Here is an 18,803-nt window from a genome sequence, read left to right as displayed (position 1 = left end):
CTGGGGATCGAGCCCATAACCCAGGCATGTGCCCTTGACTGGAATCAAACCTGGGATCCTTCGGTCTGCAGGCTGACGCTCTATCCACTGAGCCAAACCAGCTAGGGCATTAAGAACGAATATGGCTAAGTGGGTAAAGCACCTCTGAAATCTCATACAAAGAGGAAAGAAATGGCTACCACCCCATCAAGAACCCCTGCACATGTGAACTGACCTGAGGCGAGTGCCTGCTCCCCTAAATCCTTATCTGTCAATGCCCCAGACCTAGATTTGCTTGTAGTGTCAGAATCTAGGGATTTCCTTTATGTCCTTTTAAAAAAAATTTTTTAAAATTAATTTCAGGGAGGGAGGGAGGGAGGAAGGGAGAGATAGAGAAAACAGAGAAACATCAATTTGTTGTTCCACCCACTTATGCATTCATTGGTTGATTCTTCTATGTGCCTGGACCAGGGATCGAACCTGCTACCTTGGCGTGTCGGGATAACACTCTAACCAACCGACCTACCCAGCCAGGGGTCTTTTATGTTCTTGAGATCTTTAGTGAAAATACACTGTAAGCAGCACTTGGGTCTGTTCCCTGGACGCAGCAGGTGAACACTAATCCTTCTAGGAATGCAGCTTAAAGACCAGAAACCATGTTGGATTGGTGACCGAAAGACAGTGCCTTCCTTCTCTAAAGAAGCACCCAGTGAAGCAACAACGGCAGCTGTCCCTGCCTCTCACGCCTTTCAGAATCACACATCTTATCCTAAAAGGCATGATTCACAAAGAGAAACGACGTTTAAAAATTTGATCCAGCACAAATATAAGCTCAGCCAAGTCAGTGCAGCAGGGCGCTCTAAAGATAGGCGGCTCCCCTGGCAGAGAGAGACCAGCCAGGAGACACCCGAGGGCGAGCGGCCTTGGCCGGCTTCCCAGGCCCCTTGTTGTGGGATCTCCACCGCCCTGGCCACATAGAAAGGCTCTCTGGCCAGTGACATGCTTCTCTTAATTCTTTCTCACCGACTGCTGGGCAGGCAGAGCGTCTTCATTTGGGCTTTGGAAGTCACTTCTGGTCAACAGTAACTCTCACTCCCAAAATGTGAATCCCAAAATGTCACAGGGTCCTAGATTGTGATGTAAGACGCTGTGTCTGCATTCGGCTTATAATTGGGTACATGTTTCCACAGCCACTTCTACCTAACAGGTGAACACAGCTTTCATGCTGCTTGAGATGAACCCCTATTCTAAGTCCATTTCAAATTCAGCTGCTACTTTGACATTAAAAAAAATATTTTTATTGATTTCAGAGAGGAAGGGAGAGGGAGAGAGAGAAAAAACCATTAATTAGCTGCCTCCTGCACGCTCCCTACTGGGGATCGAGCCCACAACCCGGGCATGTGCCCCCTTGACCAGAATAGAACCCAGAACTCTTCAGTCCACAGGTCAATGCTCTATCCACTGAGCCAAACCAGCTAGGGCCTACTTTGACGTTTTTTTTTTTTTTTATAGAAGTGTGTGTCTAAGTTTTTGCACACCACGCTGGAGGAAATTCCTTCGAAGAGGTGATTGCTGATCTCCAGCCACAGTAGTACAAGGCACACAAGCACCTGAATTCCTTCGAAGGAAACTAACTAAATACTTATGTATGAATTGTTCGAGGTCCAAGTTGAATAAAACCTCTTCCATAAAGCTTTTTGGGAGTTCCTCAATCTGAGAACATTGCCCTTTGCTTGATTTTCCATTATATTTGATTTCACCTCTTATAGTTCTTATCTTTTTCCACCTAAATAGTAGACACTTATTTACATATTACCTCTTAGAAGATAAAAATCTTCCTATATAGATATAGCATACTCCCCCACCATAACTATTTCATTTTTCTCATGACACGCAGCCCAGCACTTTATACACAGGAGCTTCCAAATACGCATTTCTGAATGACCAAGCAGTATAGAATACTCCTTAGTAGCACTAGGAAAGAGATCATTGACTTCAGACCAAAGAGTCTTGTCGACCAGATGACTAGAAGAAAGTTCAGAGGCCTATGATCTTTGAATTATCTTAGTCCCTGTCATTCTGCAGTTGATTTTGCTGAGGCCATAGCTCAGCTGTCAAGAGGTATCTCATTACAGAATATTTGGGTTTCACTTGAGTTTTACTAGTATATCCTCACTCAGTCCAAAAAGTTGCACTGATTTCCATAGAGTTTTAAGACAAATAGCCTTAAGTTCATTTATTTGCCTGTTCATTCATTCAAAAATATTAATTGAGCACCAACTTTATGCCAAATATTGCTCTAGGCACTGAGTACAGAGGAATAAGATACCTGTCATTAGTCTTGGTGAGGATTTTTTAATCCGATACCAAAATCAAAGGCAACAAAGCAAAAACAAGCAAGTGGGACTACATCAAACTAAAAACTTTCTGCAGAGCAACGACAACAAAAAATCACCAAGAAAATGAAAAGGCAACCCAATGAATGGGGGAAAATCTTTGCAAATCATGTATCTTATAAGGGGTTAATATCCAAAATATATGAAGAACCCATGTAATTCAACAGCAAAAACAAACAAAAACAAAAAACCCCACAAACACTAATTTAAAAAAGAGCAGAAGATCTGAACAAACATTTTTCCTAAGAGGACATACATATGGCCAACAGGTACATGAAAAGATACTCAATTTCACTAATCATCAGGAAAATACAAATCAAGACCTCAATGAGATATCACCTCACATCTATTAGAATGGCTAATATAAAAAAGATAAGAAGTAACAAATGTTGGCAAGGAAGTGGAGAAAAGGGAATCCTTGTACTAGTATATTGATGGTGGAACTGTAAATGGTGCAGCTACTATAGAAAACAGTAAGGAGGTTCCTTAATAAATTCAAATTAGAACTACCACATGGTCTAAATTCCACTTCTGGGGCCCTGGCTGGTGTGGTTCAGTGGATAGAGCGTTGGCCTGCGGACTGAAGAGTCCCAGTTCGATTTTGGTCAAGGGCACATGCCCGGGTGGCGAGCTCAATCTCAGTAAGGGGGCATGCATGAGGCAGCCGATCTAGGATTCTCTCTCATCATTGATGTTTCTATCTCTCTCCCTCTCCCTTCCTCTCTGAATTAAAATTTTTTTTATATCTATCTATATCTCTATCTATATCTATATCTATATCTATACCTATACCTATACCTATATCTATATATTAATTCCACTTCTGGGTATTTATCCAAAAAAAATAAAACCACTAACTTGAAAATATATATGCACCCCCATGTTCACTGCATGATTTGTAATAGCCAAGCCCTATCTGGTTTGGCTCAATGGATAGAGCGTTGGCCTGTGGACTGAAGGGTCCCGGGTTTGATTCCGGTCAAGGGCACATGCTCAGGTTGTGGCCTCGATCCCCAGTAGGGGGCATGCAGGAGGCAGCCAATCAATGATTGTTTCTCATCATTGATGTTTCAATCTCTCTCTCCTTCTCCCTTCCTGTCTGAAATCAATAAAAATAAAAATAGAGGAAAGTCAGGACAGACCTTGGGATGTGCTGATACTTCATAGGTTGAGCGGAGGTACAACAGCCAGGAAGAGACTGAGAAAGTAGGCAGCAGAATAGGAAATTCAGCGACTTGTGCTGCCTGCCAAGACAATGGGGTGAGGGACATTTTATTGGCTCCAATACTCAAGACAGCTTAATCAAGGCATTTTTTCCAAACACCTGGGGAAAAGAAAACCCTGGCTGTCACCCATGCCTCTCCAGCTTGCCCAGATGCAATGGTGCAGCTCTGCTCAAGTGTAGAAGGGGTAGAAGCTTGCCACCCTGTGGTGCTTGGGGTGGGACAAAGATTTCCTATTGGGGGAAGGAGGAAGGTGAAATAACACCCTCCAAGGACAGAGCTCAGTGAATGTGCACAATGATCCTACTCTTCATTCTATAGAGAGAAAAACAGAGCCAGAAAAAGCAAGTAATTTTCACAGTGAATGTGGCCAAGTTGGGATTCAAACTTGGGTCTTAGGTCTTAAGTCCATGTGTTTCTACTCTACCTATAACCCAGTGAATTCCCAATACCTCTGAGAGCTCACTTAGTTTTCAGGGCTGCTAGCCAGTGTTTCCACAATGGCTGCAGTGACTGAATCCAGTTGCTTCTCAAGAAAGGGCTGCATAAATCAAGAAAAATCAAGTTAGACACAAGCAAGATAACTATGTACCCGCCCTGGTCCTTGAGGCAGGAGTGTGGCAGGTGGGGCAAAGATCTGAGCCTCAGTAAGGCACAGCTAGGCAGGATGGAGACTGGCCGGCTACCCTAGGTTCAATTTCTCAGCGACAGGGGAAAGGGCAATTTGCCAAGACCTGCGTTGTACGTCAATCTTCTACTTACAAACCTTTAACGGAATCTCTAGAGTCAAGAAGATGGTCTCTGGACAAAGCACAGGTGAGGGCAGGAATGTCATGCTGAGAACAGGGGCAGGAAGTGGACAGGTGCAGCCTCAACAGCAAGATGCAGCTCCTGGAAACTGGCAGCCTGGCCTTGATCTCCTGAGACGCAGAGGAGAGGGTTTAAGAGCAAGGGAGCATCTACAAAGCGCTCAACAGTGAACATCTTTAGGGCTGAAGGACTTGACTAGAGTGTAGTATATGGGAGAGTGCAGATTTGGCGACAAAGGAATTCTGGTGCCAGGTCTGCAGGGTCTGGTAAACCACCTTAAGATTTAAATTTTGGTGCATGCTTTGGCAGCACATATAATAAAATTGAAAGATTTACAAGTGGAAAGGGAAGACATTAGTTCTTTTTTTTAAAAAAAAATAAAAATTATACTTATGGCCCAGCTGTGTGACTCAGTGGTTGAGCATTGACCTATGAACCAGGAGGTCACAGTTCCATTCCCGGTCAGGGCACATTCCCTGGGCTGCGGGCTTGATCTCCAGTAGGAGGCGTGCAGGAGTCAGCTGATCAATGATTCTCTCTCATCATTGATGTTTCTCTCTCTTCCTTCCTCTCTGAAATCAATAAAAATATATTTCAAAAAAAATCAAAATAAGAATATACTGTGACAAGTGGAAATTACATGACATTCAAATTTCAGTGCTTATGAGCAAAGTTTTATTGACATGCAGTCAGGTGCTGGTATGGCTCAGTTGGCTGGGTGTCATCCTGTGCACTGAAATGTTGCCGGTTTGATTCCCAGTCAGGGGTACATGCACAAGATGCAGGGCATGCAGGAGGCAGCCCTTCGATGCTTCGCTCTCCCTTTCCCTTCCTCTCTCTCTAAAAATCAATTAAAAAGGGGGCGGGCTGGAGGAGGTCAATGGGGGGAAAAGGGGACATATGTAATACTTCCAACAATAAAGAATTTTTAAAAAATAAAAATTTAAAAAATCAATTAAAAAAAAGAAATGCAGCCAGACTTATTTGCTGACATGGTGTCTGTGACTCCTTTTTCATGGACAGTATTGATAGCTGCAAGTCTCTAATGTTTACTATCTGACCCTTTACAGAGAAAGTCCGCAACCCATAAGTTACATTACAGCATATACACCCATATCATTCCAATAAACACTTGCAAGGATTATTTGATTATAAAAGACTTATATGTAAGCCAGGAACAGGAAAATGCTGGCGGAGGAAAACGTGTCCTTGTGGCATCTGGGTTCTTCAGTGTATGAAGACAACACTGGCAATTCCTCTTGGGTGTGCATCAACATGCAGCTTCCAAACCCAGAAGGAATGACAATGTCTGTTTCACTGTCTGACTTCTGCAAGTGTCTCTGCTGAAGGAGAAAATGAAACCAACAGACCAAACACTGTCATTGGAAAATACAGCTAGAACCAGATGGCCCTGTACTGTTAGTGTTTCCTAAGGATGTCAAAATCTCGCCTTCTCATAAGGTGCCCACACTTTCTGAATCGAAAATAACTGGAACAAATGGTCTGACAAGTGTGGGTGTGCCATGGGGGCCGAGGGGACAGTGTTTGAATTTGGGATGTACTAGAGAAATCTGACATACATTATTGTGATACTCACAGGTGGAGACTTCCATAGAGCGGAGGGCAGACAGGTTAACAGACATTTGCTCTCACCGATGGAGACTTTTGATTGCGTTATAAGACTTACTTTTAATAAGTGGGCTACTGGGGCTGTGAATCTGGGGGCGGGGGTCAAGGTTGTTGGAGTGAGGCTGCCTGTGTGGAGCATTCTCATACTCTAAAAATAAATTTAGTTTCTTGACATGTGATATTTCTCAAAAAGTATCTAGCCCCCAATGAACTTCCTACAAAACACATGGGACTATTAAAAATTAAAGGATGGGCCCTAGCGGGTTTGCTCAGTGGATAGAGCGTCAGCCTGCGGACTGAAGGGTCCTGGGTTCAATTTCAGTCAAGGGCACATGCCCGGGTTGTGGGCTTGATCCCCAATAGAGGGCGTGCAAGATACAGCCAATCAATGATTCTCATCATGGATGTTTCTAGCTCTTTCTCCCTTCCTCTCTGAAATCAATAAAAATAAAAATATATTTAAAAAAATTTTAAGGGATGAGAACCAACCAATGAATGCATCAATAAGTGGAACAACAAAAATCCATGTTTCTCTTCCTAAAATCAACCAATAAAAAAATGAAATAAAAAATAAAAATGAAAGAACAATGCCAAATAAATCTTTTTGAAAACTAGGTCACATCCTCATTTTGAAGAGTTGTGCATATTTTTATATTGACTATTAGGTCAAATCAAACAAAAGGGCATCAAAGCTAACACCAGGTCCATTCTGAGGACTATTGAAGGAAGATTTATGCTCCACCCAGAGTCTGAGCCCTTACCCGTTTCTCCCCTGCTATTCATTTTTCAGTTGCCTTCCCTGAGGTCAGAAAACTGGCTCATCAGTCCACTGTCATTTTGGTGCCTGCCCCTGACAGGTGATGCACATACGTGTGCAGCCCTCCTCCCACTTCCTTCAGAGGCCATGTCAGAATGGTTATGTGCTCCCCAAGCCCCTGACAGCAGACCCTACTCCCATTGCAGCATTTCTAAGTCCCACAATGTGGGCTATTGCTGTTTTTGGTCAAATGTGAAAGAGAAAGCTGTATGAATGGAAAGAAACGGCAGACTTTGATGTGCTCAGTAAAGCTAAGCTATTCCATTATGCCACAGGACTGCAAACCTTCAAAGCGATGTTTCTTCACATGACTGCCTCACTATTCATTAAAATGTTATAGCAAACATTCTCAGAATTGTCCATTTCAGAGATAATGTAATTGGTGCAAAGTGAAAGATCTCCTATCTTCAAGTTTCCATTTCCTTAGTACTCCGACGGCTTGCATACTCTGAGTAAATGTTAAAGCTGGGAGAATCCTATTACTGTATTTATTCACGTAACTCCCTGCATTACCGAGTCTCTAAAGTGGATGTGAAATGAAAAATATCCGCATGAGCCTGTAGGTTGAAGAGGAGACACCGGTGAGCATTCCCTCTGCAAACCTGCCCTGTCTGGCCTAACTGAAGCAGAGGAGGCTGCTAGGCTGAGCGGGGAGACCTAGGACACTGCCTGTCTGTCTTCTGTGAATCGGACATTTAAACTTTCAAATAAAAAGACTAAGAGAGAAAAATCTAAATAAGTAATACAACACTTTCTACCTACTGGCAAACTACCTTTTTGCCCCTGTTTCTCACAAATGCAACAATTTATAAGAAATATTCATGGTTTAGTCTGAACAGGGAAGAACTTGGAAGGGAAGAGTTAACTGTCATTGGAAGCTGTGTAACTGACAAATTTATTTGGTAAATGGAATTCTCTCAGAAAATAATGCAAATGAGGAGTTGCCAGATTTTACTTAATTTTCCTTTTCCTCAAGTTGGGAATAAAATGGGGGAGGGGAGACAGAGAAGTACACAAGTACATAGGGCACATGCTATTTACAAGGCTACAGCCAGTAAGTTATGCTGCTAGTAGCTGCTCAAGAAGTGTGTCCTTCAGAGGGAAGGCAAGGGAGGGTGAGTGGGAAGAGATCAATGAGCTTGTATGCATATATGCATAACCTGTGGACACAGACAAAGGGGTGGTGAGGGCCTGGGGGAGGTTAATGGGGGGAAAAGGAGGACCTAGACCTATGTGATACTTTCAATAATAAAGATTAAAAAAAAAAGAGAAGTGTGATCTTATGAGAAAACATTTCTCAGAAGAGCAAAGGGGGAAAGTCCACGCTAAAGGAGAAAAGAAACATGTGAATTATAGTAGAAACAACACTAGTGAAGTGTGTGCAGAGGAAAACAACAATCTAGTCTTTGATTTCCTATTATACACACAAATCATACTTATCTTCTTTCCTAATGAGTATTATATTTTTATATATAATGAGTACTTTCAAGGTAGGAAGATAGAAAGCACAGGATTTCACTTACATCTATACAGGAATATTTACTTTGTAAGACACAAAACCCAGGATCACAGTACACAGTGGTCATTTATTTAAATACTTGAAAAGGTCAATGATGGAAAAAATAGGTTTATCATGAGAGTTTATATTCATCAGACTTATTTTACCATTTAAAAAAGTGCTGCTTCTAGGTTATCCCAGACAGACATAGAACACTTCATGATACATGCAGCTGCTGAATCACTAGGACAGACACAGCCCTTGTAGAATGATTTACACTTTGGGAGGAAATTCAATTGTTGCAGTGGTGACTGTTTATTTGAACTAAAAACATTGATAATATACAAATCTTTTTTCTCATTTGATTGAAAGGGCTATAAAATTCAACATCCTGACAAAGGAAGCAACATAATCGCGCAGGTAACACCTCTAATTGCCTTTAGCTCCTCCTTCCTTAAAGCTCCTCACACTCAGTTATACAACTGTCTAGCTAGCCCGGTGGCTTCCAGGCTGGCCTACCCAAGTGACTGAAAGAAGGTTGTGCTGGTAAGCTGACAATGACTTGTTTGTTTTTACAAACGGAGAGAAAGTGGTAAATTGTGCCTCCTGTACTTAAAGGACCCAAAGATCATTCGGAGTAAATGTAAATAAATAAGTGATCCATGAGTAAATACAATCTCTGAACTGACTTAAGCCTAGGAGAGTGAGCCAACTGAGCACTAACAATACCATGTAGAAACATCTAGAAATATCATTTCTAGAACTCAGTTTGGGAGACCATATCTTGCCTGAATATGTACATTATTTACAAAACATTCCCTTTTGGCCTCTGGAATTTAGCCACTTTAGTCTGGCTGTTAAGCTGTTTCTTTCCATATGCTAGCCAATACTGCAGTTACAACTATCGTTAAAATACTCTTATGCACGAATTACAAATAATTAATAAAGTAACTCTGCATGTATAAATATGTCAATATTTCTAGCAGAATTTAAAGCATTCAGAATGTACATAAAAGTATTTGTTTTTGGTAGGGGCCAGTATTTTTTTGTTTTAAATCATCGCTGTTTCAATAATGCTTTGTACATGGCAAAGCCCAAAACGGCAAAAACAGTAGCACCAAAACTTGCTCGAAGCCAAAACGTGGAACTCTTGAGGTCAGCTTGTGTCACGTGCCTGTAGTCAGAAAATATAATTAATGTTGAAAACATGATTAGTATGAAAACACCAGTATTAACAGTCTACTTTTAGGGAAGTATTAGCACACTTGTCAGGCTAATTGCATACGGTAATGCTTAATTAAAAACATTTATCAGTATAGCCACATGTACATTGCTTAGTTGATCATTACCTTGCAATGTGGACATCAATAAAAATAACTGTCTTTACAATGAACTACGATTTGAGAGTAAACATTTAAATTTTTATACATTTTCTTCACATGGGAAATGGAGAACTTAGACAAATCATGTACCACTTTTTAATACCACCATGGTCCTTCAAAATGAAAGGAACTTAATGTGCAATTTTGAGTCCCCAGGAATTGAAAGCTATCTTGTAAGCAGTTAAGCGACAAGTGACAATACTTTTCTAAGAGCAATGCTTAAAGTCAAGTTTGGAAATACTGAGCCCCATAAAAATTTACCCCAAAAATAGCAAAGGGGGTGGGGAAGATTTACCAGTGTGCATTAATTTGGTTAATGCTGATTAAAGAAAGGAAAACAAACAAACAAACTCTGGTATTAGTCAGACAGGCAGTGACAATGGTATCAACTAAAGAACATAGTGTAACATGATGGAATGAAAAGTAAATGATGTAAAAAAAAAAAAAAGCCATATTATGCATGACAAGAATAGGGACAGCCTGTACCACAAACTGAGTTTGTGAGCATGCTCAGTTAATAACACTGCTAAGCACCCTCAAGAGTCTCAAGTATGACAGCTTACCATGAAGAGGATAAAGCTTTAAAGCAAAGGTTGGAACATTTTATTCAAGCGTCACGGAAGTTTTAGTTAAGTGAACACAATGGAGGTGATGTAGAATTAAGAGCTTAGAGAGACTGTCTAGTTCAGGTTATTTTATAACTAAGTTAAACAAACAGGTTTGAAGCAAAAATCATACATCATCAAAAGACCAAGACACTGTTACATGCAAAAGAATTAAGAGCCAAGAAGAGAAATTGTATAAAACTACTGTGCCTCAGTAATAGACAAAGAGTGATCAGATTAGTTATCACAAAATGCAATCTGTACATTCCTGGAAACAAGACTATACTACAATCCAGAGCGCTCCATGCTTTGCACCCTGCAAAACAACACTCAGCACTCCGGTTTCTTATCCTCCCCAGTTTCTATTAAAAAAAAAAAAAAATCACTCCTTACATAATTATTATTTTGCAAAGCAAAGTGATAACACAGATTCATTCCACCTTTCGAATTAGTTCTTTCAACAGGCAATGTTTTATTTATTGATTTGTTTGTTTAAAGTTAGGGAGGAGACTACTTAGGTTTGAGTTTTTCCAGCTGGAAAAACTCCAACAAGGCCAACAACCCACTGCTTGTGGGAAATGTTACCTGGCTTCAAGAAAAAGTGGACCATGAGATGACTCCATGAAGATGGAATCTTCAACAGAGCTGACGGCGTGCACCTGGTGAGTAATACTGCCTTCGTCGTCTGCTAACAGCATGGCACCCCACTCAGCTACCCGGGCTCTTAACCTTTTATACACATGCACACAGTTTGCAGTTCACAGCAGAGCTCACAAAAGGAGACTGAAAATAACGTCTCTCAATTAAACAGCCCACACAGAAATTGAGTTGCCACCCTATATGATACATCTTATGCTTTCTATATTTAAAATAAATGTATTCTATAGCAAATTGCAAAACTTAAAAAAAAATCTATCTATATGTACTCTTTAAAATACTCGCATAATAGGCAAGGAAACCTAAGGCTGTAATATACATTCTCTACATATCCCTCAGAGGCTGATCTTGGTATATCCAAAACACTAAGGGAAGCCCTTGAAACCAATACCCTAAGCCAGCAGTCACCAACTGGTGGTCTGTGAGGTCTGAAAGGTTGGCAACCGCTGCCCTAAGCAGTACCTGACAACATGTGGTGGCCATAAGTATTCATTGAAAATGAGGCTAACAACTATTAATCAGAAGGTTTATAGATGTTTCTAATTTCAGACTACCAAAACCTACAAAATACATCTGTGAAAAATTGAGTCCAACATTCCAAATTCATAGACTGTTATGATCTTATGATGAAGGTTTCAAAGTTTACAATTCCAAGTCAATAGAGATGTACAGAATTTAAAGTGAGAACATAGGTTAAATGTGCATTAGAGCTTTTGCTTCAAGCTTTGGTGTCTGTGTGATTTTTGTGCATTTTCACTGATGGAGGATTTTTCTGAAATTTTTTACATTTATTTTTTAACTTAGGGAGAGAAAGGGGTTAGGATTAAAGCTAGCTGCAATCACATTAAAATCAGTCAAAATAATTTCTCATAAATATTCAAGTATAGAAGCTTATGATCATAGCTCCTTTTGTTGTATTTTAAGAAAGTAATACCATTCAAAAAATAATGTATTCTGACTGACTTTATTGCTTAGTTTTCTTTTGCATTTTCAGATAGTAATTATTTTCCCCAAGCTGTAGTATAACCTTCCATAGGCAAAACAGTTCATATTTGTATACAACATAGATACATGCTCAAGATATAGCTAGTTAAAAATTGAACTATTAACTCAAAATATATTTTAATGATTCTATTAATGTTACAGTAGTTGCTTCAGGCACTTTTAGACATGGAAAATCACACTTCTAGACACAGAAAGCTACCTGGAGAACTATTTCATGCCTTTGCCATGTGCATTTAAAAGCAGCACCAACAAGGCTCTATTTACAGAATAGAAAGCATTTCTAATGGATGGCACATTTGTTGTTGCTTAGGTAACTGAAACATCTGAATAAAGAATAGTGCCATCTTGCTGGCTGGCGTGCTCACTGGTTAGTGTCATCCTGTGAATCGAAGGGTCGCAGGTTCGATCCCTGATCGAGGTGTGTACGTGAGGCAACCAATGGATGATTTTTTTCTCACACTGATGATTCATTTATTCTCTCTCTCTCTCTCTCTCTCTCTCTCTCTCTCTCTCTCTCTCTCTCTTTCTCTCATTAATGAAAAATATATCCTTGGGAGAGGATTAACATTTGAAAAAACAAACAAAAAAAGAAGAGTGCCATCTTAATTGTATTTCATAATTATTAAGAACTGAGTCATGCTTCTCATTTTAGGTCTCAAGTAGAAGCAGAATAACAGTTTCATAAAGCTGCCTCCCAATTCATTTCTAAATTCAAGCAAAAATAATTCTTCCATAATTCAAAAGTATAATTCTTTCAAAATGACTCACATAAAATATCAACTTAGAATTATAATATATCATATCTTATTGCATACTTTTTCTTTCTTCTTAAAATATTTTATTTTATTTTTTAATATATTTTATTGATTTTTTACAGAGAGGAAGGGAGAGGGATAGAGAGTTAGAAACATCGATGAGAGAGAAACATCGATCAACCTCCTACTGGGGATGTGCCTGCAGCCAAGGTACATGCCCTTGACCAGAATCGAACCCGGGACCCTTCAGTCCGCAGGCCGACGCTCTATCCACTGAGCCAAACCAGTTAGGGATTCTTAAAGTATTTTAGTATTAAAAAGGTAATATATGCTCATTGTAAGATATGTGCAAAATAAAGTAGGGAAAAAAATCAACGACAGTCCTATCACCTAAGGCAGTGGTTAGCAAACTCATTAGTCAACAGAGCCAAATATCAACAGTACGACTGAAATTTCTTTTGAGAGCCAAATTTTTTAAACTCAAACTATATAGGTAGGTACATTGTTATTAACTTAATTAGGGTACTCCTAAGGCTTAGGAAGAGCCACACTCAAGGGGCCAAAGAGCCGCATGTAGCTCGCGAGCCACAGTTTGCCGACCACGGAGTCCTAGGCAACTAATTAAAATTTGGGGCATTTCTTTTTAGAAGTTTTCTATGTATTTCTTTTTTTAAAAAATATTTTTTTATTGATTTCAGAGAGGATGGGAGAGGGAGAGAGAGAAACATCAATGATGAGAGAGAATCATTGATCGGCTGCCTCCAGCACACCCCACACTGGGGATCGAGCCTGCAACCTGGGCATATGCCCTGTCTGGGAATCGGACCGTGACCTCCTGATTCATAGATGGAGACTCAACCACTGGGCCATGCAAGCCAGGCTCTATGTATTTCTTACACAGCTGCAAACACAATGTGTATAGTTTATATAATGTTATATCCTTTAAAAAAAAACTATTATGTAAGGACTTTTCCATATATTATAGAAACATAATTTTAAATAGCTACATTGTATTCTATTATCCTAATGGTGGCTATTCTCGATTTACTGGTGACTATAAGTAAAGTGATGAATAACTTTCTACGTAAGATTTCTCTCTATATTTAGGATATAGTTTCCCAAGATGAATATTACAGGGTTAAAAAATGTGTGTGTGCAAGTGTGTGTATAAAGGTTCTTTAAAAAAAAAAATCTATTGCTATGCCAGAATCATTACATTTTCCTACTCTATTTGGAATAAGATCATTTAGTTCAGTAGTATCTCTTTAGAACATAAGAAATGATGACTAACTGCTGAAATATAACCTTAATCAATCATTTGAAGCTTATCAGAGCTTTCAAGTTCGTAGGTGGATGCTGGCTTTGTGTCTGAGAAGTGCTGAAGGCACATATGTCCATCAGATGACAAACACTTCCTGACACAGATGTGGGAGCCGATCACTATATTTGGGCTTGGGTATTATTTCTTTTTTCTCTGTTCTCCATTTTTATTACATTGGGTTATGTGTCTGTGCCTGAGCTAATGGGCTTGGGTATTATTAAGGCTGCTGCTTAATAAGGCAGAGAGAAGGAAATGTTTCAAAATTCAGGCAATAAAGAGTTAAATTAAGAATTTTCTTTGTGGCACTGAGCCTAGGTTTGGCTCAGTGGACCAAGGGTCCTGGGTTCAATTCCAGTCAAGGGCATGCACCTTGGTTGAAGGCTCTTCCCTGGCCCGGGCCCTGGTTGGGGCATGCACAGGAGGCAACCAATTGATGGGTTTCTCTCACGTTGATGTTTCTCTCTGTTTTTCCCTCTCTCTTCCACTCTCTCTAAAAGATCAATGGAAAAAATATCCTCGGGTGAAAAAAAAAGAAAACGAATTCTCTTTGTGAAGAGTCACACCAGGCATAAAACAGAGTGACCAAAATTCCCAAGTACCTCTGCACAGAATGCCTTAAAGCAGGCATACAAGATGCTTTTGATTAACTCTGCAATTTATGGTGAATATAAGAACAAGACTCAAAATCTTTATGGGTTAAATGTATTGAACAAATAATAAAAAAAGGAACTGTTATCAATTGCAATATTTAGAAACTTAAAATAATCAAATCCCAAAGGGTTCAATGGCATTAAACCCATTTTAGCTACTCTCATAGGATATGTTTAATTTTTTTATGTGTCACAGGACTTTATATATCTGGGATATGGAAACTATATTAAAGAGATCTAAAAATCTGCAAAAATTAGAATGTGAGGAAGGGGGAGAATTCAGTGAGATCCAGATATCGATTAACCATGTCTTGGGTTGCAAACTATTATGCAGAGGACAGAACAGTAGAGTAGAACATACTGAAAAGCAACAAAGCCAAGAGACTGTAGGAAGAGTAGTTCTACCCAGACTTTTTATCAGGCCTCCCCTGAAGCTTGTCAGAAACAAATTTGAATTTCCTATTTTTAATTTTTGTCACTCATCATTTTATCCTTTCCAAACACAACTCAGGTGTACAAATGCACTAATGTGAATGATCTTCTAATTTTATAATTCTATCCATCTACGTATCTCAGGTATGGAGTTTTAAGTTAATACTTTGAAACAGCCTATATAATGGTCATGCATGTAACCTAAAGTTACTAGGGCTCATACGTATCATATATAGCTTTTTGCTATTTCAATTACCTAACCCAAGTTGAAAACTGTATTGAGGTCACCAAAACTATAATTAAGTTTTCTGTTTTTAATAAGTCACATAAAAAAAATTCCAAACCTCCCTGCTTTTATTCCTCTCAATGCTTCTTCCTGGTGAAGCATTTTTTAAATATTTATTTCTAATAAAAATGCTTGTATTGTTAATAATAATTTTAATAATGACAATTTTCCTGACTGAATTAGTAGGCATGAATATTCTAATAAGCTATTTCTCAAAATAGGTTAAAAATCAAAACAACAGTATTTATCCAACAAAGATGAGTTACAACACAAAAGTCATAAGAAAACTGTTAACTGAGCATGCCTAAATAGTAACACACTTTGGAAAAGGACATTGGTGTGCATCAATGTAAAAAAAAATGCTTTACCAAGCATTAGAATAAAAATTTAGATGATCATAGGTACATGGGAATATGCCATGGGAAACATAATATATATGATAACTACTGATACTTAAAGATTAGTACAGGCAAACTCCACCTTGTGTGCTCTTTAATATATTAACCAAATGGCAAAATATTTTAAATTATATGCAGCAGCAGCTTACTTAATGAGAATCTACAACACAATCTCCTGTATCATTTTAAACTATGATAAGTATCCAAATCCAAAGAAAAGCCTTGTAAGGACTTTCATATAAAGGAATATGGAAGTTTCATATAAAACTAAATGCAGGTCAGACTTCCTTTCATACAATATGTTACTATAACATAATATCCTAAGAATTCTTACAGTCCCAACAGAATCTCTACAACATTAAGATTTCTAGGAACCTATCCTCTTCATAAAGCAATCCTATGAAAAGGTAGTTAATTTTGGTATGACGAAAGTAAAATTATTTCTTAAAAAGGGGGGGCTCTTACATTAAATAACATAATTTAAAATTATGTAAAAGAGGAAATTGAAATTAGGTGATTATTAAAGCAATATGGGCAAATGAAGTAAGTCATTATGAATGGCTTAAGTGTCATATACATCCAATTTTAAAAATACATTAAAAAATAGGGCAAAAAATACAATGGATATGACTGTCCATCATATCTTTGAGTCTCTGGAAATAGTGTGAACTATCCACGTGGTTGCTAAAGTAAAATGCTGCTACTGAACTTAAGAAGTAACATGAGCCTAGCCGGTTTGACTCAGTGAATAGAGTGTTGGCCTGTGGAATGAAGGGTCCCTGGTTGATTCCAGTCAAGGGCACATGCCTGGGTTGCGGGCTCGATCCCCAGAAGGGGGCGTGCAGGAGGCAGCCAATCGATGATCCTCTCTCATCATTGATGTTTCTATCTCTCCCTCTCCCTTCCTTTCTGAAATCAATAAAAATATACTTAAAAAAAAGAAGTAACATGAACAAATAATTTAGATGGCTAGTGCAAATAATAAAATGGAATAAAAGAAATCCTAAATCCAAAGTAAATATCAAAGAAAATCTCACAAAATAATAAACTGTAAATAAACCACTTTAGTTGAATTATAGGGTAGGACGAATGGGTACAGACAGAAAACTAGCTGGGAAAGAGACTGAGAGGAGTTAAAAAATGACTCAATGGCACCGACAAACAAATGAAAATGAACACCTAAAGGAAGGGACACATTAAAGGTCAGAGCACTCCATAGTATAGTAACATCTTCATACAAAGTAGGAGTGTCTGAAGTCAGAATAATAAATAATAAACTAAAATCCTGGGTAGTTCAAACCAACAATCAAGCTCACCCCTACATAATCATTTAATACTTTCACATTAAAAAGGTATTTAAAAATAAAAATGTAATCAAAAGATATTTTCCCTCAGTAACATGATTTACACTGATATGAAAGCATTACCAAAGATTAAAATAATCTGACCACATTAATTATGCTCCAAATGTATTTAAATCAAAATGATTCTAGTTAATTATAAATTATTATAAAGAAAAACATAAACTTATCCAGACCTGAAGGGTGAGCCTGTAATTACCAAAGTTACATGTCAAACACATAGTTTAACACTTGTCTCACATGTTGAAATCACTATACATTCAATTAAATTGGGAAAAAATTTTCATTACTATTTTTTACTTAAAATCTGTACTGCCAGTTAATAAAGTCCAAAAAAGACAATCTTTACTGGTCAAAAACACATAGCTAGGGAAAAGATGGACAATTTCAGAAATGAATCTATTAAACTTGTGTAAGTATAAAATAATTAATAGGCTTAAATCCTCTCATGGTGAGGTTCTAGCACTTCCTTTTTTGGCATGGGACTATGGTCACTGAAAATATAACCAAAGTATAAGAAAAAAATTTTGAACAACATAATATTTAGAAAGGTTCTTAAGGGTAGGTCCATTATCATCTTCTTCTTATTATTATTATTTTGCCCAGGCTCACAGCAGATCCTATCCAAAGCAGGTACTTAAATTAAGTATTAAAATAAATAAAAGGGAGGAGTTTGAGATAAAGGGAGTATGTGGTCTCAAACATGCGTTATCTCTGGAAGTTATTTCTAGTTCAGGGATCGAAATTTTTATATGCACAATAAAACTGTGCTAATTTGAGATCAACCTATATGTACCAATATTTGTCTATCAATTTTTTTGCAGAAATTTGATGAAACTTTTTGCTTAAATCAAAAATTTAAAACTGCTCTTTTAAAGTTTCAAATAAAAAACTAGGCATGGCAGATTTATAAAACCAAAGACTTAAGAGTTAGTATTGAGTGAGAATCCTTACTAAATTACAGTGAAAAGTTCTTAAATGACTTGTATTCAATTAATCATTATGTAACATTAAGATATACCTCACCTGGCAAACTAATGGTGACCAACCACCTAAGATGCCAAAACCTGAGAAATAACCAGGATAAGGTGATTCCATTCTCACCCCATCGCCCTGCAACTTTTTCAAATTTTACACGAGAAAGGAGTAAAATGGGGAAGGGGAAGGAGGGTTAAGAGACATTTTCATTTCTTAGGTGTACTTTGTTGTGTGTATACCTACATTTTTACAACTGTAAGTCATATCTTAAGACTGAGGTTGCAAACTGGTGGCCTGTAAACAGGTTTTGTTTTTTCTGATTTGTACTTTTAAAATTTGCTATTTAAATAACAGAAAACTTCACATAAAAACCCTGATTTCTAGTCTCATAGAATCAGAACACCTGGCAACACCAATAACAAAAGTCCAGAGCTGAGCTGTGGGGGCCTCTTTTAGACAGGGCCTGTCATAGTCCCACCTCTCTTATTTTTTAAACTTGGTCACCTTCATTCATTTACATTTTCTATCTAGATCCTGTAGGCACTTAATTTGGGCCTCTACTCCCACCAACTTTATTTACATCCTTTTGTAAACCAGAAGAAACTTTAATATACAACTTTT

General features: G+C 38.3%; 1 protein-coding gene across 10 annotated transcripts in view; it reads right to left on the bottom strand.

Moving 5' to 3' along the window:
* Positions 1-8,420: 8,420 nt before the first annotated feature.
* Positions 8,421-18,803, bottom strand: part of RHOT1 (ras homolog family member T1) — a 57,404-nt gene continuing 47,021 nt past the window's right edge. For 7 of the 10 annotated variants that reach the window (XR_004972849.1, XR_004972850.1, XR_004972851.1 and 4 more), the window contains one exon: positions 8,421-9,526. Coding sequence is in view for 7 of the 10 variants with exons in the window: in XM_036340534.1 (XP_036196427.1) it covers positions 9,409-9,526 (118 nt within the window). In the remaining 3 variants the exon portion in view is untranslated. Of the gene's footprint in view, positions 9,527-10,924; positions 11,069-18,803 lie in introns of all 10 variants that reach the window. The other 3 variants (XM_036340532.1, XM_036340533.1, XM_036340535.1) reach the window with 2 other exon arrangements.

Source organism: Myotis myotis, unplaced genomic scaffold, assembly GCF_014108235.1.
Source record: "Myotis myotis isolate mMyoMyo1 unplaced genomic scaffold, mMyoMyo1.p scaffold_m19_p_17, whole genome shotgun sequence".
Taxonomy (NCBI): domain Eukaryota; kingdom Metazoa; phylum Chordata; class Mammalia; order Chiroptera; family Vespertilionidae; genus Myotis; species Myotis myotis.
The sequence above is the reverse complement of the archived record's forward strand: the minus strand, read 5'-3'. Positions and strand labels throughout refer to the sequence as shown.